This window comes from Rana temporaria, chromosome 13, assembly GCF_905171775.1.
Source record: "Rana temporaria chromosome 13, aRanTem1.1, whole genome shotgun sequence".
NCBI lineage: Eukaryota > Metazoa > Chordata > Amphibia > Anura > Ranidae > Rana > Rana temporaria.
The window spans coordinates 105,620,120-105,644,299 of record NC_053501.1 but is presented as its reverse complement, the minus strand read 5'-3'; the positions used below and the strand labels follow the sequence as shown (position 1 = coordinate 105,644,299).

At 45.1% G+C, this 24,180-nt stretch overlaps 1 protein-coding gene across 2 annotated transcripts in view; it reads left to right on the top strand.

The window, feature by feature from the left end:
- The window catches only part of SH2D2A (SH2 domain containing 2A), a 48,688-nt gene extending 35,463 nt beyond the window's left edge, over positions 1-13,225 (top strand). For both annotated transcript variants that reach the window (XM_040332095.1, XM_040332097.1), the window contains exons 4-8: positions 2,611-2,700; positions 4,132-4,297; positions 7,288-7,455; positions 8,930-9,472; positions 12,461-13,225. In XM_040332095.1, coding sequence (XP_040188029.1) covers positions 2,611-2,700; positions 4,132-4,297; positions 7,288-7,455; positions 8,930-9,472; positions 12,461-12,637 — 1,144 coding nt within the window. In that variant the 3' untranslated portion in view covers positions 12,638-13,225. The remainder of the gene's footprint in view (positions 1-2,610; positions 2,701-4,131; positions 4,298-7,287; positions 7,456-8,929; positions 9,473-12,460) is intronic.
- Positions 13,226-24,180: the final 10,955 nt, after the last annotated feature.

Below are 24,180 nucleotides of genomic sequence, written 5' to 3'. Positions count from 1 at the left end.
TGTGTTTACAACTGTAGGGAGGTGTGGCTGTAGGTCTGACGTCATTGATTGTGCGTCCCTATATTAGGGAACACACAATCGATGACAGCGCCACTGTGAAGAACGGGGAAGCCGTGTTTATACACGGCTGTCCCCGTTCTTCAGCTCCGGGGACCGATCGCGGGACTCTAGCGGCGATCGGGTCCGCGAGTCCCGCGGCCGAGGTCACGGAGCTTCGGACCGGGTCGCGGGTCCGAGGCGCTCGCCCGCGACCCACTGCTGGGTTTTATACAATCACGTACAGGTACGTGATTGTGCCCAGCGGTGCCATTCTGCTGACGTATATCGTCGTTAGGCGGTCTTTAAGTGGTTAATATCTACCTAAAATCACATTGATATTTGCCTAGCGTACTTGTTTGTAGCCTAAATACTGAAATTTGCACCTATAAATGTAATTTTAGTAACTTTTGTGAAATGCCAGTAAAAACGTGGCTGCGCCAGTAAATTTCAATCTGGTAGGTTGGCAACACTGGTTGGGATGTAAATTACGTTTGTCTTTTATGGTGTTGAAGATGAAGTTTAAATCACAAAAAGAGATTGGAGTGGGAATGCAAATTCACAGGAAAATGAAGGACTCTGGAACACCGCCTAGAAACAGAAATTGGATGTACCATTATGACTAAGGTCTGCAGGTTCCCCAAGGGCTGCACAGTGTGTGCTAAAGGGCCAAGTGTAGCCCGTGGACCTCACATTGGGCACCAAGATTGCTCCCAGCATGACATAACGTTTACCCTTATTTTCGCATAGAAAGATCAAATTAGACTTAAAGAAACAACTTTCCACTATCAAATAGAGGAATCCAAGATCTGATCGAGGAGGTAGATCTGGAAATAAAAAAATGTGAAAGATTTCAATATGTTCAATATTGTACGTCATCCTCCTTTTAATATCTGTTAGGTAGATTCAGAAAGAGTTAGGCCGGCTTATCAGTAGATAAGTCGACCTAACTCAGAATCTACGCCGACTTATGTTTAAGCATATGCTCAAACAGAGATACGCTTAAACATATCTAAGATACGACGGCTTGCGCCGTCCTATCTTAGATTGCAATATTTTGGATGGCTGCTAGGTGGCACTTCCATTGCGGTCGGTGTAGAATATGTAAATGAGGAGATACGCCGATTTACAAACGTACGCCCGGCCGACGCAGTACTTTTACGTCGTTTGCGTAAGAGATAGGCCGCGTAAAGTTAGAGCTAGGCCCTATTGGAATAGTAATGTCAAGTATGGCCGCCGTTCCCACGTCGAAATTCGAATTTTTTTACGTCGTTTGCGTAAGTCGTCCGTGAAACGGGATTTACATCGTTTACGTCCACGTCAAAATCAATAGGCCGTGCGGCGTACTTAGCCGCAATGCACATTGGGAAATGTAGGGGCCCGGCGCATGCGCAGTAAGAAAAACTTAAAAAACGTGAGGTCAAGCCTCATTAACATAAATCACGCCCCCCTCAAACACATTTGAATTAGGCGCCCTTACGCCCGCCGATTCAGGCTACGCCGACATAACTTAGCAGGCAAGTACATTGTGAATCATGTACTTGCCTCGCTAACTTACGGCGGCGTAGCTTAAATTCCTTAAGCTGCGCCGCCGCAAAGTTACGCGAACGTACCTGAGTCTACCTATGTGTGTTTTTGCGCTTACACGTGGATTTGTAAGGCTGTGAAAAGATAGGTCATGTGTTGGAAGGCAACATGAGTTAATATAATGTTTCTGGAATTTCTACATATCTGTTTCCTATTCCTAAAGATCAGCCAGGCTGATACTTGCAGTTCCATGGTTTTAAAGGATAAAGATATTTACAGGCAGATGGCACCAGGCAGAATCTGCATAGCAAGGGGGCCTGGCTCCTGTCTGGCTAGGACAATAAGATGAGAATCAGTGATAACCACTCTGCAAGCAAGCTTCAAAGAGAGCTATGGCTGCCAAGATAATTGATGACAAATGTCAAAAGATCAACAAGATATGGGCAATACTGCCACCTAGAGGCCAATATAATATATTACAAGGACTACCTTTTGGCAATATCTCATTGGACAAGAGGCAAGTGGGGGTGGTTACGAGTGGGTGTGAATGTTCGAGTAAAAAGCTCACAAAGAAAAGAGTTTGGTCTCTTTAGCTGCTGGCTTTTTACTCTCTTTTACCATCTTGAGACCTTGCTCTGGATGCTGGCTTGGGCCTAAGCCATGCGGCCCAGACACTTTTTACCATCTTGAGTCTATTCTAGAGGATTTGATAAGTATCTTTGATGTTTTATTGTTGTTATATGCTCTGTAGATCTCTGCTGTTTAGTGTGTGATATTCCTATTTTATTGGGAAATAAATGTAACATTGTTTACTAAGCAGATGTGTTTGTTATATCATGTATATGTGCTTATCAGACTCTTATAGAATAGCTAATTATAGGGATAGACAAGTTAATACATGTATGCAATAGTCACATAGTTTATATTAGATTGTATACTAGTGCATAATTTATTTCAACATGCAATGTGATGATATGTGATTATTTAGTAGTAATATGCATATTTCTGAAAGTCACAATCTGTCTGTCATATCTGTCTCTATCACAGCCGAGCAGAGGACATGCTGCAGGACAAGCCGTTGGGATGCTTCCTGGTCCGCTTCTGCGAGAGCCATGTTGGATTTGTCCTATCTTACAGGTGAGGAAGGTATCTCTGTGACTGGTTGTTAAACTCAGCTGTCTATTGCAACCAATCAGCTGCTAGTTTTTAAGTTTTCTTGCTTGCATTAGAACAATCACAGTTGGGATCTGATTGGTTGTGAAATTCCACCTATCACTGAGATTATGAGCACTGCACATAAACCCAGGGCTGGTGCAAGGATTTTTGACACCCTAGACGAAACCTAATTTTGCGGCCCCCTTGGCTCCACCCCTGACTCCACTCCCTTTGCCCTGCAAATGTATACCACATCTTTTTAATAAAGCGCCCATCACATGCAGCCCACCTGTGCCCATCAATGGCAGCCTCACCTGTGCCCATCAATGGCAGCCTCACCTGTGCCCATCAATGGCAGACTCATCAGCACCCATCAATGCAGCCTCTCCAGCTCCCATCAATGCAAACTCACCAACGCCCATCAATGCAGCCTCACCAGCGCTCATCTGCTGATGCGGAGTCTTAGTTGCTTGCTGCAGAGAGAAGAGAGTAGGAAAACCAGTTGCCGGGTTCCCTAGGCAGCAGTGTTCCCTAGGCGGCTGCCTAGTTTGCCTAGTGGTAGCACTGGCCCTGCATAAACCTACAGGGCACATGTTGACATCATTTAGAGTAAAAAATAACCCATTATTTGCTAGAGATACAAAAATGCCTGTGAGCATTTCATGTCATTAGAGATTGCAGAAAATCTGTTTTTGGTCAGGTAAAGACTGTCTGGTGGGCTTGTGATGCCTTACCAGGATCAACAAGGCCCAATCAGGAGGCAAAGCCTGCACCTGTAATGAACAAATATAACTGTACCATGTACTTATAAATATACAAACTACACATAGAAGCAAAGGTATTTAAAGGCAATCCCTCTCTTTTATAGGGAACCTGTCATTCCAGATCTTGCATGGGCTTCCATCCAGTGCTGAAGGCTACCATTGATACACATGTACACATATAAGGGGCCCTCGTGTCCATGGGGCCCGGGCCATCTTTAATACAATGCAGTTGTTGTCAGAGTGGACTGGCTGCCAGAATGCAAGGGAGGGTGGAGAGGTGGGTGGATACCATGTGTGTGCGGGGTGGGGTGAGGTCAGGTGCCAGGTCATTGGGCCTCATGGAGGAGGACATCGGGGGGGGGGCCCAGGCCTAAAGCTGTGTAAGGGGCTCCAGAATTTCTGATAGCTGCCCTGATGTCCTGCCAAGAAGTTAGCACCTTTCTGGGAATCTGACATTGGTGTCCATCAGAGCTGGAAAGGAGCCTTGGTTGTGATACAGTTGGTTGTGATATCAAGTGTCCAGACAGATAGATATATATATATATATATCTATCTATCTATCTATCTATCTATCTATCTATCTATCTATCTATCTATCTAATAGAACAACATGGACACATTTTAATTTAATTTTCCTCCTTTGTTTCAGGGGTGTTGAGCGCTGTCGTCATTTTGTGTTGAACCAGCGAGATGATGAGACGTATATGATCGAAGGGGAGACCAGTGTCCACACTCAGTTAGAAGACCTGATCAACCACTACTGCACTTACCCTGTGGAACCCTACAAAGAACTGCTGACCACACCCTGTTCCAAGGTGAGCACGGGATCCCTGTGTAGATGGGGAATTGGTCAAGAGCTGATGGTGGACCAAGGATAGAGAAAGCAGAGTGAGAGCTGATTGTAATCCATGAAAGGAGAAGGAAGAGTGAGAGCCGTTTTGCAGACTGAAGATGGAAGAGGCTAAGTGAGAGCTAATTGTAGACTAAGGATAGAGGATTCACAGTGAGAGTTGAATGTTGACCAAGGAAAGGGGAGAGAGTGAGAGCTGATTGTGGACCAAGGATAGTGGCGGTAGAGCGAAGGCCGATTGTAGACCAAGGATAGTGGCGGTAGAGCGAAGGCCGATTGTAGACCAAGGATAGTGGCGGTAGAGCGAAGGCCGATTGTAGACCAAGGATAGTGGAAGTGGAGTTAGAGCTGATTGTAGACCAAGGATAGAGGAGGTAGAGTGAGAACTGGTTGTAGACCAAGGATAGAGGAGGTAGAGTGAGAGCTGGTTGTAGACCAAGGATAGAGGAGGTAGAGTGAGAACTAATTGTATACCAAGTATATAGGAGTGGCGTGAGAGATGATTGTAGGCAAAGGATAGAACAGGTAGAGTGAGAGCTGAATGTAGATCAAGGATTGAGGAGGCCGAGTTAGAGCTGATTGTAGGCCAAGGAGAGCGGAAGTAGAGAGATGATTGTAGGTCCAGAATAAAGGAAGCTGAGTGAAAGCTCATAGCAGACAAAGCATAAGGGAGGTAGAGTGAAAGCTGATTGTAGACCAAAGATGGCGGAGGTAGAGTGAGAGATGATTGTAGGTCAAGAATAGAGCAGGGTGTGTAATGCCTTGTACACACGATCGGTTTTCCTGGCGGTAAAAAATCCACCGGGAAAACCGAAGGGAAAACCGAGAACTTGCTCGGTAGCTTTTCTTTCTACACACGCCCGGGTTTTCCGACAGGAAAACTGCCATGAGACCTTTGGTCGGGAATCCCGGCCGTGTGTATGCTCCACCCCAGTGTTTCCCATAGGTAAACTGCCGGGTTAAAAACTGCCGGGAATCCTGGCGGGAAAAAAGAAAACATGCTCTCATTTTTCCCGCCGGGATTCCCGGCCGTTTTCCTGTCGGGAAAACTGCCATAGAGCATACACATGGCCGGGATTCCCAGCCAAACGCTCTCATGGCAGTTTTCCTGACGGGAAAACCGATCGTGTGTAAGAGGCATGAGAGTTGATTGAAAACCAAGAATAGAAAAAGCTGATTGTAGACCAGGGATAAGGGAGGCAGAGTGAGAGCTGAATGGAAGCCAAGGATAAGGGAAATAGAGTGGATTGTAGACCAGGAATATAGGATGCACAGTGAGCGTTGATTGTAGACCAAGTATAGAGGAGGGTGAGGAAGAGCTGATTGTAGACCAAGTATAGAGGAGGGTGAGGAAGAGCTCATTGTAGACAAAGGGCAGAGGAGGCAGAGTGACAGCTGAATGTGGACCTAGGATAGAGGATGCACAGTGAGAGCTTATTGTAGACTAAGGATAGGAATAGGGGAGGTAAAGAAAGAGTTGATTGTAGACCACGGGCAGAGGAGGCTTTAGTTGACCATACATGGATTGAAATTCCACCAGTTCTGCAGGGGCCGAAAGAATTTCGATCACAAAAAAGAAAGGAGACCTTAAAGATGCCAGGTACCATCTCAATAAAGTGCAGACAAATGTTTAAAATCATAAATGTTTTATTCGATACAAAATTATAAAATCATATCCCAAAAATAGCAAAAAAAAGGCTGAATTGTGTTTCCTCATTATTGAACCACTTCCCTGCTACCAAAACTGCACCTTCTAAGCATTCATAGATATTGTTATAATTATACAGATACAGCCAAACAAATTATGTAAAGGAGATCTAGCAGATATATATTGTGTAGAGGAGTGTTCACCAGGTACGGACGCGTTTCGCTAAAAGCTTCTTCAGGGGGACCTCATGCACTGGGAGATTGACATAAATTTGCAAATAAGTACCATGACTTAATAATACAAAATTGTATGATGTGAAAACATGTAAAATAACACTAATAAGGTGCTTATATCCATAAGTAACGTGTTTGAAATTGTGCTGAACCCTGATCACCAGTATCCCCCACATCACAAGATTGTGAGTGTAGGGCAAAAAGAAGAAACGGAACACTCTATAAAAAAATGCAAACTGTATATGGTGAAAGAGAGCCTCCAATGCCTGCCAATTTGTTTATGTCTCATCTCCAATGTATACAAGTGATCTTTGTATCCTGATGGTGGGAAGTCTCCTCGTTGTCCGAATACAATTACATTGCGGGGAGGATTTCCCCATTTAGCTTGAATGTGTGTATGGGGAAATGTGTTTTTTTTTTCGTTTTTTAATCCACTGGTTGAAAAGAAAAACGGAATCATCTATGGTCAGCTTGAGTGAGAGCCGGTTGTAGGCCAAGGATAGAGGAGGCTGAATGAGAGCTGGTTGTAGGCCAAGGAGAGCGGAGGCTGAATGAGAGCTGGTTGTAGGCCAAGGAGAGCTGGTTGTAGGCCAAGGAGAGCGGAGGCTGAATGAGAGCTGATTGTAGGCCAAGGATAGAGGAGGCTGAATGAGAGCTGATTGTAGGCCAAGGAGAGAGGAGGCTGAATGAGAGCTGATAGTAGGCCAAAGATAAAGGAGGCTGAATCTGAGCTGGTTGTAGACCAAGGATAGAGGAGGTTGAATACGAGCTGGTTGTAGACCAAGGATAAAGGAGTCTAAATGAGAGCTGATAGTAGGCCAAGAATAGAGGAGGCTGAATGAGAGTTGGTTATAGGCCAATGATAGAGGAGTCTAAATGAGAGCTGATAGTAGGCCAAGGATAGAGGAGGCTGAATGAGAGGTGGTTGTGGACCAAGGATAGGGGCTGCAGATCAAGAGTAGAAGCATTGCAAAGCAGGAAGAAAAGTCTCCAAATGTAATAAGCAAATGCGGCTGCCCCATCTACATATACAAGTACAAATTAATTTACAGGAGTTTTCTTAATAACCCTTAGAACTCGAGGAAGGTTGACTCTCCGGCCACGTCAAGAATCTCTCCCAACTCGCCTACGGCTGGTCCGATGTATGGGAGGATCACCAAACCAAGCAGAGAGATGCTGGATGCGGGTACTGCTTTGGCAACGTCGCCCAAAGACGAGACTAAGCAGTCCCCAAAATTACAGGTATGGCTTGTAGCAACTCACCAAAATAATGAAAATTCTCCGCAACCTTGTTTAGACTACAAGAGATCCAAATCAAATTTTCTGTTTTTTCCCCAATACTGGCAAAACATGCAATGTATTCAATACGTTTTGCTTATATCAAGACATGAGAACCTTAACCACTTAAGCCCCGGACCATTTGTCTGGCTAAAGACTAGGCCACTTTTTGCGATTCAGCACTGCGTCGCTTTAACTGACAATTGCGCGGTTGTGCTACATGGCTCCCAAACAAAATTTACGTAATTTTTTTGCCACAAATAGAGCTTTCTTTTGGTGGTATTTGATCACCTCTGCAGTTTTTATTTTTTTGCGCTATAAACAAAAATAGAGCGACAATTTTGAAAAAAAATCAATACTTTTTGCTATAATAAATATCACCAAAAAATATATATAAAAAAACATTTTTTTCCTAAGTTTAGACCGATACGTATTCTTCTACATATTTTTTGTAAAAAAAAATCGCAATAAGCGTTTATTGATTGGTTTGCGCAAAAGTTATAGGGCCAGATTCACAGCGGAGATACGACGGAGTATCTCAGATACTCCGTCGTATCTCTCAGAGTATCTATGCGACTGATTCATAGAACCAGTTACGCATAGATATCCCTAAGATCCGACAGGTGTAATTGTTTTACACTGTCGGATATTAGGATGCAGTACCGCGGCCGCCGCTGGGGGGAGTTTGCGTCGTAAACCAGCGTCGGGTATGCAAATTAGGAGTTACGGCAATCCACAACGGTTTTTCGCGTTCGCTACGTCGCCGCTAGTCTAGTTTCCCTGTCGCAAAGTTAGTCGTCGTTTTGGGTGCCTTAACTTTACACAGCAAACGTATTGCTGTATAAAGTATGGCCGTCGTTCCCACGTCAAAATTTAAAAATTCACGTTGTTTGCGTAAGCCGTCCGGGAATACGGAATTGCACCACACGCGTCGCCGTTCGAAAAAATGACGTCACTGCGCGCAAAGCACAGCGGGAATTTCGAAACGGAGCATGCACAGTAGGTCCGGGAAAGGGAGCGCGCCTAATTTAAATGGCACACGGCCATTTAAATTACGCCGGCTTACTCCGGAGGCCGACGGCGTAATTTTTCACGCAAGTGCTTGGTGAATCAGGCACTTGCGATGAAAAATTGCGGCGGTGTAACGTATCTACTATACGTTACGCCGCCGCGATTCTACCTGAATCTGGCCTATAGTGTCTACAAAATAGGGGATAGTTTTATGGCACTATTAATAGAGGTGGTGAGTCTCCCCAGCTGGCAAATAAAAGAAAACTGGATTCTAACCCTCCCCTATTCTAGTCCGGCCCTCCTAAACCCTAAAGGACTGTAAACTGGCCTTTTGTTTAGGAAGTTTGGAGACCCATGTCCTAGGGAAACCAGATTATATTTGATATACATCGACCCATCTAATTAATATATTTACATTTTTCCTTAGGTTAAACATCAATCCTCTTTACCAGGATGGAAACTTCCAGCGTTTCCTGAACCAAACCTTTCTCCAAGTCAAGAAGACCCGGAAGACCCACTACTGGACTACATACCATTCAGTAAGCCCTCAGAAAGCCCTGGAGGAGCTGATGATGAAGAGAATCCTGCACGAGATCCTACCTACGCCTCAGTAGATGAATTCAATACATACACAGAGCCTGCTCATTGGGGCACGCCGGCAGGGAGTAACAGTGACAATGGACATGAACCCATAGCCTTTTATGCTATGGGCCGCGGATCCTGCCGAGGCAATATGGATAATGTGTATAGTGAGGTGGATGTACATTCCATGCCATCTTGTGGCTCCAAAGCAGCCAAGAGTGCCCATACTAACTTTTCCACCCTTCCTACTGCAATCAACAAAACTTCACATGCTCAGAAGCCTTCAGCCTTCCATTCTTCATTTCGTTCCAACAAGACGTCAGGATTACCACAAGAACAAATACCCATAGCACAAGGGAAACCTGCCAAACAAGCCTACAAGCTAAAGGTAAGAGGTGTACGGGATTTAGAGAACCTAGAAACTTATGATGTCTCCATCTCAAGGTCAGGAGCTTAAAGTCCAGCTTCACGTTTTATTAAGCTTTGGTTGAAGTGGGGGGCCAGACCATCTGTCAGGTTAATATTGCCCTTTGTCCGTTGGGGAGATTATCCATCACTTCCTGTTAGAACAAGAGGAAGTGATGGTAAATCTCTTCAAGTTTTAGTAGATTGAGAACGGGTTAAAACCCCTGGCAATGTTTTTATTGATGTCTTCCTGTCCTGATGATAGCCATCACCCCATATCTTCTTTATTGTACAGGCTTTATCGAGATAGGAAGTAATGGGAATTTACAGAAATTGTAATTCTTCCCCACTTAATGCAAAACAAATAGGACCAATTGTCTGGAGTTAGACTTTCACGGAGTGAGAATGTTATGTCATCCTAAAGTACGGTGACCAGAAAAAAAAACTGTTTCTGGGGACAGCCCCAGATTGAGGACACTGTCCCCGGAGCCAGCCTGTCCCTGGATTGCAGTGGCATTGGGGGAAGGCATCTGGTACTCTCGCCCCGGGTGCAACATCATTACTGTGCTGTGTTGCCCCCTCGCCCCACCCAAGGTTTTCTGTGGTCCAGCCTATCCTCCATTAACACCTCTGGAGCGGGTGGCCCGTTTGTGTGTAAGAACGGCAGAGGGAAGTGGCGTTGCAGAGCGTATGTCGGCTATTGGAGAAGCTTTTGGCAGGGGATACTGAGGAACAGTCTACACTGTTCATGTAAAGAAGGGGGGGGTGCGAGTAGTACAGGAATCGGGTAGGTCAGTGTAGTGGTCAGTATAGAACTCAGGTAGGTCAGTGTAGTGGTCAGTATAGGAATCGGGTAGGTCAGTGTAGGGATTAGATAGGTTAGTGTAGTGGTCAGTGTAGGAATCGGGCAAGTCAGTGTAGGGAAAGGGTAGGTCCATGTAGTGGTCAGTGTAGGAATCAGGTAGGTCAGGGTAGTGGTCAGTGTAGGGATTAGATAGGTTAGTGTAGTGGTCAGTGTAGGTCCATGTAGTGGTCAGTGTAGGAATCGGGTAGGTCAGTGAGCTTAGTGTTGGAATCATGTTGGTCAGTACTACTGTACGGGGTTCAGGGAGTTCTAAAAGTATGGTAGGGGGTGCAAATTTCTTGCCTTGTTCCAGGCACTGACAAGCCACGCTACCCCACTGACTGCATATATAATTGGAGGAAAATATGTGTTTAAAATTGTTTACCATTTGCCAATAAAAAAAAATTATGTCCCCGGATTTCACTTTAAAAATCTGGTCACCTTATCCTGGAGCTCCAATCCAGTGACTTTGCCTAGGCTGAAACAATGCGGTCAGTCTGTCGCAGGCAAGAGGAAGCATTTCCTCAGTCTTCTCTACCCCAGTGATTGCTCAAGCAGTACATTGCAACTTTGTAGCAAGTGACAAGATGATAGGCTGCAGCACGGGATGATTTTTGAACATAGACAAGAACTGCAAAGAAACCAGTATTTACATGGCTGTCATCTTTGAGACTGGCATCTCAGTCCAGGAAGGAGCTGCTGACCCTGGATGATGCCTGAACAAAAATGGCTTTGGTTTTCAGGACAGAAAAACAGATATACACCGTTTTTTCAGTGCCATTTAACCCAAGTGATTGAGGACATACTGTTCGTCATGGACCTGTCCCTTTAGGGCAGTGGTCTCCAAACTGTGGCCCAGTGGCCAGAAGCGGCTGACACCAAGAATAAGGGAACAATACTTCCACTGGCACCAACAATGTGGAATTATTCCTCCCAATGACATGAAGGATGGAGCACTATTCCTCCCCCTAATACCAAAGATAGGGCATTGTTTACTCCCACTGGTGTCAGGACATTTTCTACTTCCACTGACCACACTCTGCCACCCGCATGCCCCCAAAGTCTGAAGGACAGTAAACTCAGACCTTTGTTTAGAAAGTTTGGAGACCCCTGCTTTAGGGGGTACCACCATGTTACCCTGTGCTCACAGTGCAATCATGCAGAAAGTGTTTTTTAACATTTATGCCGCGTACACACGATCGGAAATTCCGACAAGAAAACCGTGGATTTTTTCCCGACTGAATTTTGGCTCCAACTTGTGTTGCATACGCACAGTCACACAAAATTCAAGAACGTGGTGACTTACAACACTACAACCAGCCCAGAAAAATGAAGTTCAATGATTCCGAGCATGCGTCGAATTTATTCTGAGCATGCTTTTTTTTCCGGAACTTCCAACAGCAAAAATTTGAGAGTTCACGTCAAACTTTTCTTGTCGGAATTTCCGATCGTGTGTACACGGCATAATGCTCAAGAGCTTCATTCTGCATCAATGAGGACTGCCAAACCTGGAGAAGAGAACGAGGACCCAGCACATCACGTGATCAGCCTGCAGACACCTAGAAAAGGTAAATATAAAGAACAAAACTTGAAAAAGGGGAACTTGTAGGGTAAAGTTGGCCTCTGGGGTGGACTTGGGGGCCTGGAGCTGGGCTTTAAATCGGAGTTCCACCCAAAAATGGAACTTCCGCTATTCGGAACCCCCCCCCCCTCTGGTGTCACATTTGGCACCTTTCAGGGGGGAGGGGGTGCAGATACCTGACCGGTATTTGCACCCACTTTTGGGCAGCCTCCTGTGGCAGTCAGGACACTTCCCTGTCCCCCACCCCCTGCTGTCTCCTGGGAAACACACTGGTCCCAGGAGAGAGCGGAGACCAGTGAGGGCACGCCACGCTACTCGCGCATTCACAGTAGGGAACCGGGCAGTGAAGCCGCATTGCTTCACTTCCTGATTCCCTCACCGAGGAGGCAGCGGGAGCAGCCAAGAGACAAGCGATTGCTGCTGGCTTTTGTAAAAAAAACTTTCAGGTGGACCTCCGCTTTAAGTATTTACCACACTGAAAAACTGAAAGTTCTGGCTTGAAATATACTTTTAATCACCTTTTTACTATTTGTTTTATTTTTTAGACCAAACAGCAGATTTCTGTCCAGTTTGATGATCCATCCTATGAAAAGACCACTGTCCATCACGTAAATTCTTCACATCTTCCACTCTTGGACGATCAGGAGAACATCTACGAGAGGATCCCGGACAATTATCCAGTCAAGGTGAAAAATATTCGGCCACCAAAGAAGGTCAGTTGATATCGGTGAGGCCTGATCTTCACAAAATAAAACGGACTGACGGACAACTGAGAGTTACTCGGGCTGCATTAAAGTGACACGTGGCAAACAATAAAAGGCAGTTTTGAGTTTGACCCAACAAGAACATGCAAGTCAATGTACCAGAACCTGGAAATGTTAATGCATGACAACATAAGATATATAGGCAACAGTATGTGGGCAAGTGACCATTAAACCTACATGAGCTTGTTGGATATCCCATCTCAAAACCATGGACATTATTATGGAGTTGGTCGCCCTTTGTGGCAAGAACGGCCTCCACTCTTCTGGAAAGACTTTCCATGAGATTTCATAGTGTGTATGTAGGAATTTATCCCCGTTGGGCCACAAGAACATTTGTGAGGTTAGGTACTGATATTGGATGGGAAGTCCTGGTTCACTATTGGCTTTTCCATTCACCCCAAAGGCATTCAGTAGAGTTGAGGTCAGCTCTTTGTGTAGACAACTGGAGTTCCTCAACACCATCTCCTCAAATTATGGCCCGGATTCACAAAGACTTACGCCGATGTATCTAATGATACGCCGCGTAAGTCCATGGATGCGCCGTTGTATCTTTGCGTTTGATTCTGCAAAGGAGATACGCCTGAATTTCGGCTCCATCCGACCGACGTAAGTCTCCTACACCGTCGTATCTTGGGCGCATATTTACGCTGGCCGCTAGGGGCGCTTCCAATGATTTACGCGTCGAATATGTAAATGACCTGGATACGCCAATTCACGAACGTACTTGCGCCCGTCGCAGTAAGCTACGCCGTTTACGTAAGGCATACGTCCGGCGTAAAGTTAAACCACCAAATAGTTGGTCGAAGTCATGTTGGGGTATGGACGTTGGATTTTACATTGTTTACATAAGTCGTACGTCAATGGGGCTAGGCGTAGGTTACGTTCACGTCGTAGGCATTGAGCTGGCGTATCTTAGGGAGTAAATTCAACGTGATTCTGAACATGAGCGCGCATGCGTCGTTCATTCAGCGCTTCATTTACATGGGGTCACTATTCATTTTAATACAACACGCCCACTACCTGCCTACTTTGAATTGGGCGGGCTTACGCCGGCCCATTTACGTTACGTCGCCGTAACTTAGGGAGCAAGTGCTTTGTGAATACTGGTCTTGCCTCTCTGTTACGTCGGCGTAGCGAATATGAGCAGCGCTACGCCCGCTCAAATATACGCCTCTCTACCTGAATCCGGCTATATGTCTTTGTGGAGGTGATTTGGTGCACAGGGGCACATGATGGAACATTCCTTTGGAAGGTTGGGAGAGCACAATTCTCTAACTTGTTGTTGTAACCTTCACCGGTAACATCTGAACTCAATGATTTGAAGGGGGGTCTAAATACTTTTTGGTCACTTAGTGTTATTGGTGCAAAACGAGACTACCTTTTATGGAATCTAAGGTTCACGAACATGAAGTCTGTTGGCTCACCACAAACTAGTGATATCACTAAGACAGAAAGTGATATTACGCCTGCCATTTTGTATGCCAAAGGATTGGAAATTGTCTCTCAGTTCACCAGGAACAAGACAATTTATTGGCTCAGTAAGGACCTCTAAATACAAATTCTGCCGGGTTTTCAGATGTTTAAAACCAATCACTAAAACGTTCATAGGAAATTTAACATGCTAATGTAAATAACGTTTTTGAAACATTTTAAAATTGTCCGCTTTCATTGAAAGAACACCTGTTGACTCTGCCATGAAGTTCTTTGTTTAGACATTTCCTGTTATAGGTTGACAACTGTCTCCCAATTGTGGTCCTGGTGAACTACTAGATGCCGCGGTGACAGCATGTCCAGCAAAGTGTACAATTCCAGCATCTGTTGGGTCCCAGGAATGATCCTCCCCTATTCCCATCAGCATGTGCCGGCCCCTAATCCAATGCATTCGGCCCCTAATCTACATGTAGGGCGCCGGACGCATAGATTTCAATGTGTTTTTTTTTTTAGAAGCAACTAGAGCAAGAGGCTCTAATTGTCTTCAAAAAAGGGTGGGCTCTGGGGTGGTGGGCGGTTTTGCCTGTATCTCGTATACTAGCAACTGGTCTGGACTTTCGTAGGAAATACACAACATTTTGAAATAATGAAAACCTTCCAAACCAAAGAAACCAAGTTCACATGCGGGAACACTGGGAATCCCTGCATCGCACCAGACTCGCAAAAAAAATTGAGCATCAGCCGCCACTGCTGATACCAACGATGGGGCACTATTACTCCCACTGACACCAATGATGGGGTATTATTCCTCCCACTGACACCAATGATGGGGCACTATTCCTCCCACTGACACCAATGATTGGGTACTATTCCTCCACTGACACCAATGATTGGGTACTATTCCTCCACTGACACCAATGATTGGGTACTATTCCTCCACTGACACCAATGATTGGGTACTATTCCTCCACTGATACCAACAATGGGGCATTGTTTACTCCCACTGATCTCAGGAGATTTTCTACTTCCACTGGCCACACTCCGTCCCCCCTAAAGTCTAAAGGACACTAAACTTGGCCCTTTATTTAAAATGTTTGGAGGCTCCTGGTGTAGGGCAAAGGATAAACCACTGTTAGCTAGCCATATACTAGTAGGGGCTCTGCTGGCTCTGATAGGCACTTCCGCACAGCCAACCAGCTGCCGTTATTCAGGTAGCCGGCGCCCAAGGTCCGGCCATCTGAATAGACCAGCGGTAGCTGGCCACAATAACATACATTCATGCAATGCATGAATGTATGTTATTTGCGAGAGCCAGAGGGGGCGGCGCTGCAGAACGACATTCTTAAAGTCTTAAAGGGCCCGTTTTTTTTTGTGACTACAGGAGGGGGCGGCGCCCCCTATGGATGGGCCGCCACTGCTAGTAGAGTTATGAATGCTAATATATTTTGTACATTCGATGACTGTACAAATGTTCAAAAGTACTTCAGCATTCGAATTTGGAATTTTGATTGTAAGTTCCCAATTGAAAGCCACATTCACTGTTAGAAATGTATTCGTTCAAGAAAACATTCTTCAATATAAAATGTTCTCATCACTGCAGTCAAAAACGATCGCTAATTAGACCCCCCCCACCCCCCTAATGATTAGAAATTCGAAGGAACGTTCTTAACCACTTACCCCCCGGACCATATTGCTGCCCTAAGACCAGAGTACTTTTTGCGATTCGGGACTGCGTCGCTTTAACAGACAATTGCGCGGTCGTGGCTCCCAAACAAAATTGGCGTCCTTTTTTTCCCACAAATAGAGCTTTCTTTTGGTGGTATTTGATCACCTCTGCGGTTTTTAGTTTTTGCGCTATAAACAAAAATAGAGCGACAATTTTGAAAAAATGAATATTTTTTACACTTTGCTATAATAAATATCCCCCAAAAATATATAAAAAAACATTTTTTTTCCTCGGTTTAGGCCGTTTTCTTCTACATATTTTTCGTTAAAAAAAAACGCAATAAGCGTTTATTGATTTGGTTTGCGCAAAAGTTATAGCGTTTACAAAATAGGGGGTATTTTTATGTCATTTTTATTATATTTTTTTTACTAGTAATGGCGGCGATCAGCGATTTTTTTTTTCTTCGATACTGCGACATTATGGCGGACACTTCGGACACTTTTGGGACCATTGGCATTTTTATAGCGATCAGCGCTATAAAAATGCATTGGATTACTATAAAAATGCCACTGGCAGTGAAGGGGTTAAGTATGCCTGGGTGTGTTCTTACTGGGGGGGGGGGGGGGTGGCCTCACTAGGGGAAACACTGATCCTCGGTTCATACATTGTATGAACCGAAGATCAGCATTTCCCCTGCTGACAGGACCGGGAGCTGTGTGTTTACACACACAGCTCCCGGTCCCCTCTCTGTACCGAGCGATCGCGTGTGCCCGGCGGCGATCGCGCCCGCCACGCACGGGAGTCGGGGGCAAGCGGGGGGCGCGCGCATGCGCCTCCGGTGGCGCGCGCCCCTAGTGGCGGCTGGGAGAGAGGACGTCATACTACGTGCTCTCGCCCAGCCGAGCCGACCTGCCGACGTATAACGGCGGTGGGCGGTCGGCTAGTGGTTAAAATGAAAATTTTTGAAAACAAAATTCTACTAGCATATAACCAGTTTTACTTACCTGATCCTCCGCTACACTGTCAAGCAATGCTCCTCTATGATGGAATGTCCCTCAGTGTCCTCACGTCGAGTGCAGGGCTATGAATCCTGCTCTGGTATTGATGGCGTCAGATTCCTAGACTGCTAGAGCATTGGGGAAAAGATACTGCGGGGGGGAGCGGATAAATCTCCTTCTATTGTTCCCCTAAACCTAAATGAACAATCAACCCAGTGGGGGTACATTCCCACTAAAAGAGATCATTTTTTAGTTTTCTGAGCTAGGCTTTAACATGCCGTATGGCCACTGATGTGAACGAGACCAAAATCTCTACAGATGCTAGTAGTATTTATATTCTCTGAGTTGTCCTGAGCCTGCAAAAAAGTGCTAAAAGCAGACACAACATGAAAAGTAAAACTGCAGTGCCACCTTGTGTTCTTCCAGTGCTACTACATTAACAATAACTTGTCTAAATTGATCACTATACTGTATGTGAATCTGATCTATTTAAAGGGTATCTGGCTATCTTCCATGGTCATAGCTCCCCTGATTTCGAGAGACTGTCCCTGATTTGGAGCAATGTCCCTCTGTCCCTCTTTCCACCTCATTTGTCCCTCATTTTGGTCTGATCTATAAAGTTGTATATAAAATGCCCTTTTTAATCTTTCAAAAACTGTTTTCCAGCACTAAACTTTTCATCTGATTTCTAAATTGCTGCATTTGTAAATTTCAAAAGCCAATATAAAGGAATAGTAGAGGTAAAAAAAAAGCACTTGTGGGTTTAACCACTTAAGGACCGCCTAACGTCGATATACGTCGGCAGAATGGCAGGGCTGGGCACAATCGCGTACCTGTACGTGATTGTATAATGCCCAGCCGTGAGTCGCGGGCGTGACCGTGGCCACGGGACTCGCGGACCTGATCGCCGCTGGAGTCCCGCGATCTGTCCCCGGAGCTGAAGAACGAGGAGAGCTGTGTATAAACACAGCTTCCCCGTTCTTCACTGTGGCGCTGTAATCGATCGTGTGTTCCCTTATATAGGGAATCACAATCGATGACGTCATTTTAAATGTATTTTTTGCTGTGAAAATGACAATGGTTCCAAAAATGTGTCAAAATTGTCCGAAGTGTCCGCCATAATGTCGCAGTCACGAAAAAAATCGCTGATCGCCGCCATTTAGTAGTAAAAAAAAAAAAAATAATAAAAATGCAATAAAACTATCCCCTATTTTGTAAACGGTATAAATTTTGCGCAAACCAATTGATAAACGCTTATTGCAATTTTTTTTTTTTTTTTTTACCAAAAATAGGTAGAAGAATACGTATCGGCCTAAACTGAACAAAAAAATATTTTTTTATATATTTTTGGGGGATATTTATTATAGCAAAAAGTAAAAAATATTGCATTTTTTTCAACAATGTCGCTCTATTTTTGTTTACAGCGCAAAAAATAAAAACCGCAGAGGTGATCAAATACCACCAAAAGAAAGCTCTATTTGTGGAAAAAAAAGGACGCCAATTTTGTTTGGGAGCCACGTCGCACGACCACGCAATTGTCAGTTAAAGTGACGCAGTGCCGAATTGCAAAAAGGGGCCTGGTCCTTTAGCTGCATTTTGGTCCGGATCTTAAGTGGTTAACAAATCTTGTTTTTTTGTACAATTCTCCTTTAAGGGGGTATGGCAAGGGGTGTGTCCTATGCCTGCATACTTTTGCTGATAGGTGTACCTCATTCCCATCTCAAAAAGTTGGGAGGTATGCATGGTGGACACTTGTTGTGGTGACAAATGTCTAAGCAGAGATTTACCCTCACTTTAGAGAGATTTCCATTTGCTTCCCAATGTGTCTCCGGTACAGAAAGTAAAGGAAAAACTCCCCAATGAAAAGATACATATAGGCCTTGATGAAGGACAACTGGGCTACACTAAAATGTCACCATTGGACTAGTTGGCTCTACTAATTATGGCCCAGAGTATGCTGCCATGATGTGCCGGGAAAACCGTATATTCACCTTCCGTATTTTTTCTTTCATGGGGCATCTTCCTAGGAGTATACCATACTCCCACCCAAATTCATGGCTTGTAATAGCCATTAGGCTGAGGCCATCTTAGGTGGGGGAGAAATAACTGGTTCTATGGGTTTAAGTGGAAGAACTTAACTTGGAGTTATGTTGCCATGAAGATGCCGCTATGATGTTCTGGGACAACTGTATATTCACCTTCCGTAATTTTTTTTCCTTTCATGGGGCATCTTCATAGCAGAGTACTATACTCCCACCCACATTCATGGCCTGTAATAGTCATTAGGTTGAGGCCATCTTGGGTGGGGGAGAATTAAAGTTAACTGGTTCTATGGGGTTGAGGGGCAGAACCTAACCTGGAGTATGCTGCCATGAAGATGCACCAGAAAAGGAAAATGACCTAAATTCTTGGCGTATCATGGCCGCATACTCTGGGACATACAGTAACAAGCAGAGACAAAGGAGGGTTGACCAGTCCCTTGGCAGGACAGGAAAAAGAATGTGGCCATCTTGGGTGTGGAAGAAATTATTACTTAACTGTTCCATTGGGTTACCCAGAGTACACTACCATGACACATGGTTGCTTCCTTCGACCCCTATGTTACTGCTGAGTCCTGTAGAAATGTAGGGGTTGGAGGAATGAAAGACAACGCGTGGTGGGGAACATAGGTATCCAACACTACCAAAAATGTTGAATGCCAAAGGGTTTATGGAGGCTTTAGCCTTAGAACTGAGGGGAGGTTGGACATAAGGGCCAGTGAGGAAGTTGGTGTACTACCTCTAGTCTTACAGGTAGATTAGGGTTTAATATCTTTCAAGCCTTAGAAGATGTCCTTCCAGGTCTATAAAGTCAACTCAATCAGGTAAGGTCTAATCCAGTGGTTCTCAATCTGGGGGTCGAATGATTTGCCAGGGGTCACCGAATCCTGGGCTGGTCCTGAAGACCTCACCACTCTCCCAATCTTTTTGCGGCCACCCAGCAGGGCTATCACTGGAGTCTGTGGCCACCCAGCTGGGCTGTTCCTGGAGCCTGCAGCCGCCCACTTAGCCTCTTCGCAGGCGCCCATTCAGTTCACGGCATGGCTGGGGGGCAGCCATGCCGTGACTGGTGAGGAATGTGAAGTGGGAGGGGCTGGAGGAGACCCTATCTCCTGATTTTGGTATAGATGTCACTCAGTGGCGGGGCAGATATAGAGGGCGCTGGAGCGCCACCCCCTCTGGCTCCCGCACACGACACTGATCACAATATACATAGATTCATGCCAGCGGCTCTGATAGGCTTTCTGATTACAGCCCTCAGGCTGTAGTCGGCTTCCAGATGCTTTTCCTTGGATAAGAGTGACAGGCGTCTCAGCCAATCAGGTTCACTGGTTCTGGTTACCGGTAACCTGATTGGCTGAAGCGTCACCGAGGGCGGGAGAAGACATCGAGGGACGGCAGGGGGGGCATTTTACAGGTCACAGTGGCAGCTAGAATTTTACTGGGCACAGTGGCTACAATTGCGGGGCACAGTGGCTACAATTGCTGGGCACAGTGGCTACAATTGCTGGGCACAGTGGCTACAATTGCTGGGCACAGTGGTAACAATTGCTGGACACAGTGGTAACAATTGCTGGACACAGTGATAACAATTGATGGCACAGTGGCTGCGTTTGGCATGGCACAGTGGTGACAATTGATGGCACAGTGGCTGAGTTTGATGGCATGGCACAGTGGTGACAATTGCTGTGCACAGTGGTGACAATTGCTGGGCACAGTGGTGACAATTGATGGGCACAGTGGCTGCGTTTGATGGCATGGCACAGTGGTGACAATTGATGGGCACAGTGGCGATAACTGATGGCACAGTGGCTGCGTTTGATGGCATGGCACAGTGGCTGCATTTGATGGGCACAGTAGCTGCGTTTGATGGGCACAGTGAGGCTGCAATTGTTTTTTTTTTTCGTTTGCGCCCCCCCCCCCAAAAATTTGAGCACCAGCCGCCACTGGTGTCACTGCTACGAGACACCACAAAGTCTGTAACACTACCTGCGATTTATAGTTGCAATTAAAAGGTCTCGGGTAGCGCTAAATGTCTGAGTCCGGGGTGCAAATTACTTGTCTTGCCTTGGGTGCTGACAACCCATACTACGAAAATAATTTTACTGTTAGAGGTCCCCAAATTTTATCAAGGGGTCATGGCACTAGGAGGTGGAGAACCACTGGTCTAATCAGATCATAAGCCCAGTTGTAAATGTCTTTTCAAAATATAGTATGGTCTAAACAATAATAGAAATGTTAAAAATGTTGCCATCGGATCAATCTCTTTCTGACCAATTTATAGTCTTTCTCCAAATGTTCATTGGGGATACAGAATATCTATGGGGTGTAAGCCCTTCCCTAGAGGTCTTCTATATTCCCAATAATGAAAAGTATATTAAGGTGAGTACAAAAGTCTTGTTGTCTCCAAACTTTTAGTGAGGGCCAGAGCAGAACTCTCGAGAAGGGAATCCCAGGAGATCGTGTGTCCACCCCCCATATATCCTCTTTTTAGGAAAAGGATTTTAAGGTGAGTTAAAAAAAACAAAAATTTTATTTTTTAAGAGCAGGAGTACAAGCCTTTGTTGATAGTCTGCCACATGTGAGAAAATTGTAGGAACTTGTATTTTTTTGTTGTTTTTTTGGTGATAGGTGGTTACAAATACAGTAGATGCGGACTTTTCAAAATAATGGACTTAGTACCTGGAGTCCAGCTCTCTCCCTTCCCGCAGCCAGTTCTTCTTACCACTGCGGGTCCCCGGCCCCGCTATCTTGGATATGGGAGCCTGCTGAGGAACCACAGCCAGCTCACCACCATGCATGTTCGAGCTCGCACAGCCCTCTGTGAATGGTCCTGTAGCCTCCTGGGACATAGGACGTGTCTCAGAAGGCTGCAGAAATGGAGGAAATGGGGCAAGGGACGCGATTTTCTCCAAAGCGAGGATTGCGCAAGAGGGAGTGGGCACCGATAAAAAATTAATACTTGCTCCACGCCCTCCCCAAAGAGAAAACCTGTAACTCTGGGGAGGAAGAAAATCAGTGGGACTCCACTTTTCTGGTGAAGTTCTGCTTTAAAATGATTGTAAACCTTCGTTTTTTTTTTTAAATAACAAACATATACAGCTAATTTTCCACAGTGTGGCCCCCGAACCTCGTTTTCTGGGGTCCCCGGATCCTCCTCGCATCAGTAAACCCCCTGGGAGAAGCGCTCTCCCCGGGGTTACCTAGCGGGCGCGCTCCCGAGTCCAGCATTTGTGTGTATAGACACAGAATGCCGGACTCGGCCCTGCATCATTGGATTTGATTGACAGCAGTGGGAGCCAATGGCTGCGCTGCTATCACTCTATCCAATTAAGACCAGAGAACCCCGGGCAGAGAGGTACAGCGTGTGTCTGCTGAGGGAACGGGGGGGGGGGGGGGGGGGGTGAGGGAACAGGGGGGGGGGGGGCTGAGGGGCCGGTCAGTGTCAGAAGTTTTTTCATCTTAATGCATAGGATGCATTAACCGTTTGACGACCGACTCACGCAGATATACGTTGGCAGAATGGCACAGGCAGGCAAAGCAATGTATATATACATTGCTTTGAACCTGCCCCCTAGCGGGGGCGTGCGTGCCCGCCGCAGTCTCCATGCCCGGTCCCGCAGGACCAGTGGACTCGATGTCCGCTGTTGTCACGCGATCGTGTCACGGAACAGCAGAACAGGGGATGCCTTTGTAAACAAGGCATTTCCCTGTTCTGCCTGGTGACACTGATCGTCTGTTTCCTCTCATCAGAAGCAACGATCAGTGACGTGTCACAGTAAGCCACGCCCCCAACCGTTAGAATCACTCCCTAGGGCACACTTAACCATTTCCCCCCACCCCTTACTGGTTAACCCCTTCACTGCCAGTCACATTTACACAGTAAACACAAGGGTTTTCAACCCCTTTATGCTCTAAGGTTTTTCCCCACAACCCTGAAACAAAAATAAAAGGACTCTTTAACAGAACCACTTTTTGAGCATCAATTTATTGATATCTTTTTTTAGCTAACCTTCCTAAAATTTTACATTGAAAACCACAGGTAGTTTTGGCGATTTAACTCGCCTTATTAAAAGAAATGCTACAGGAAAGAAAAAAAGTTTTGACTCAAAAAATAATATATACAAGTTTTTGATTATTTACAAAAGTGAACACCACAAAGAAGAGAGAGCTTTACATTCTGGGAGTCGTGTTCCAATCTGTACTGACCGCCCTCTGCAATGAATCCTTCCACAAGAGGCTTTATGACCACGGGCAAACCAACTTGATATTAGCACCACATCCCTTAAGTCAATTAGATACAAGAGGAGAAGTTGGGACTTTTGAGGTGCAAAAAATAAAGTGAAATAGTATAAGAATAATAATAAGAATTTTTTTAATTTAAAGAGCAAATAAAAAAATTGTTAAAAGATAATTGGCAAATACTGATCAATAAAGTTTTATGGATACAGCACTGTAGAATTGAGTTTCCAACATGTTTCGCCCATATATCGAGCTTCTTCAGGGGATGCTGTCCAATTAGAGGTACAAGCCTTCTATTGAAAAGAGAACATACTGTATGCATATGATAATTACATCAACAATTAATTTAAGATCATATACATAGTTCTTAATTTATTTTAAATACATAATAACTTATGGTAATACATACATGTGCATGTTCAGTCCAGGGGCAATGCTACTTACCTAGGTCTCTTGAGATGTTAATTAAATCACTACAGAGGGTCACTGCGTATAGACACCTGTGACCCTCTGTAGTGATTTAATTACCATCTCAAGCGACCTAGGTAAGTAGCATTGCCCCCGGACTGAACATGCACATGTATGTATTAAGCTGTTATGTATTTAAAATAAAGAAATATGGTATATGATCTTAAATTAATTGTTGATGTAATTATCATATGTATATGTTCTCTTTTCTATAGAAGGCTTGTACCTCTAATTGGACAGCATCTCCTGAAGAAGCCTGATATATGGGTGAAACATGTTGAACTCCATTCTACAGTGCTGTATCCATAAAACTTTATTGATTTGTACTTGACAATTGTTATCTTTTAACTTAACTCTTATATATTATAGTTTATACTATTTCACTTTATTTTTTGCACCTCAGAAGTCTCAACTTCTTCTCTTCCACTGGGGTAGTGACACTTTTTTGGGGGGGGGGGGAGCATTTGTGCTTGGGGGATTAAGGATGGAGGGGGCAAAGATTTGTACTGGGAAGGGGATTTCAGCAGCGGGGGGCAATTTCTTCTGGGAGGAGAGGGGATTTAGGCATAGAGGGGGGTAATCATGCAGATTAGTGCCCAATTTGTTTTTGTGGTAGGGGGGGGATTTTTGCTGACACATAATCATGGCGGGGGAAGC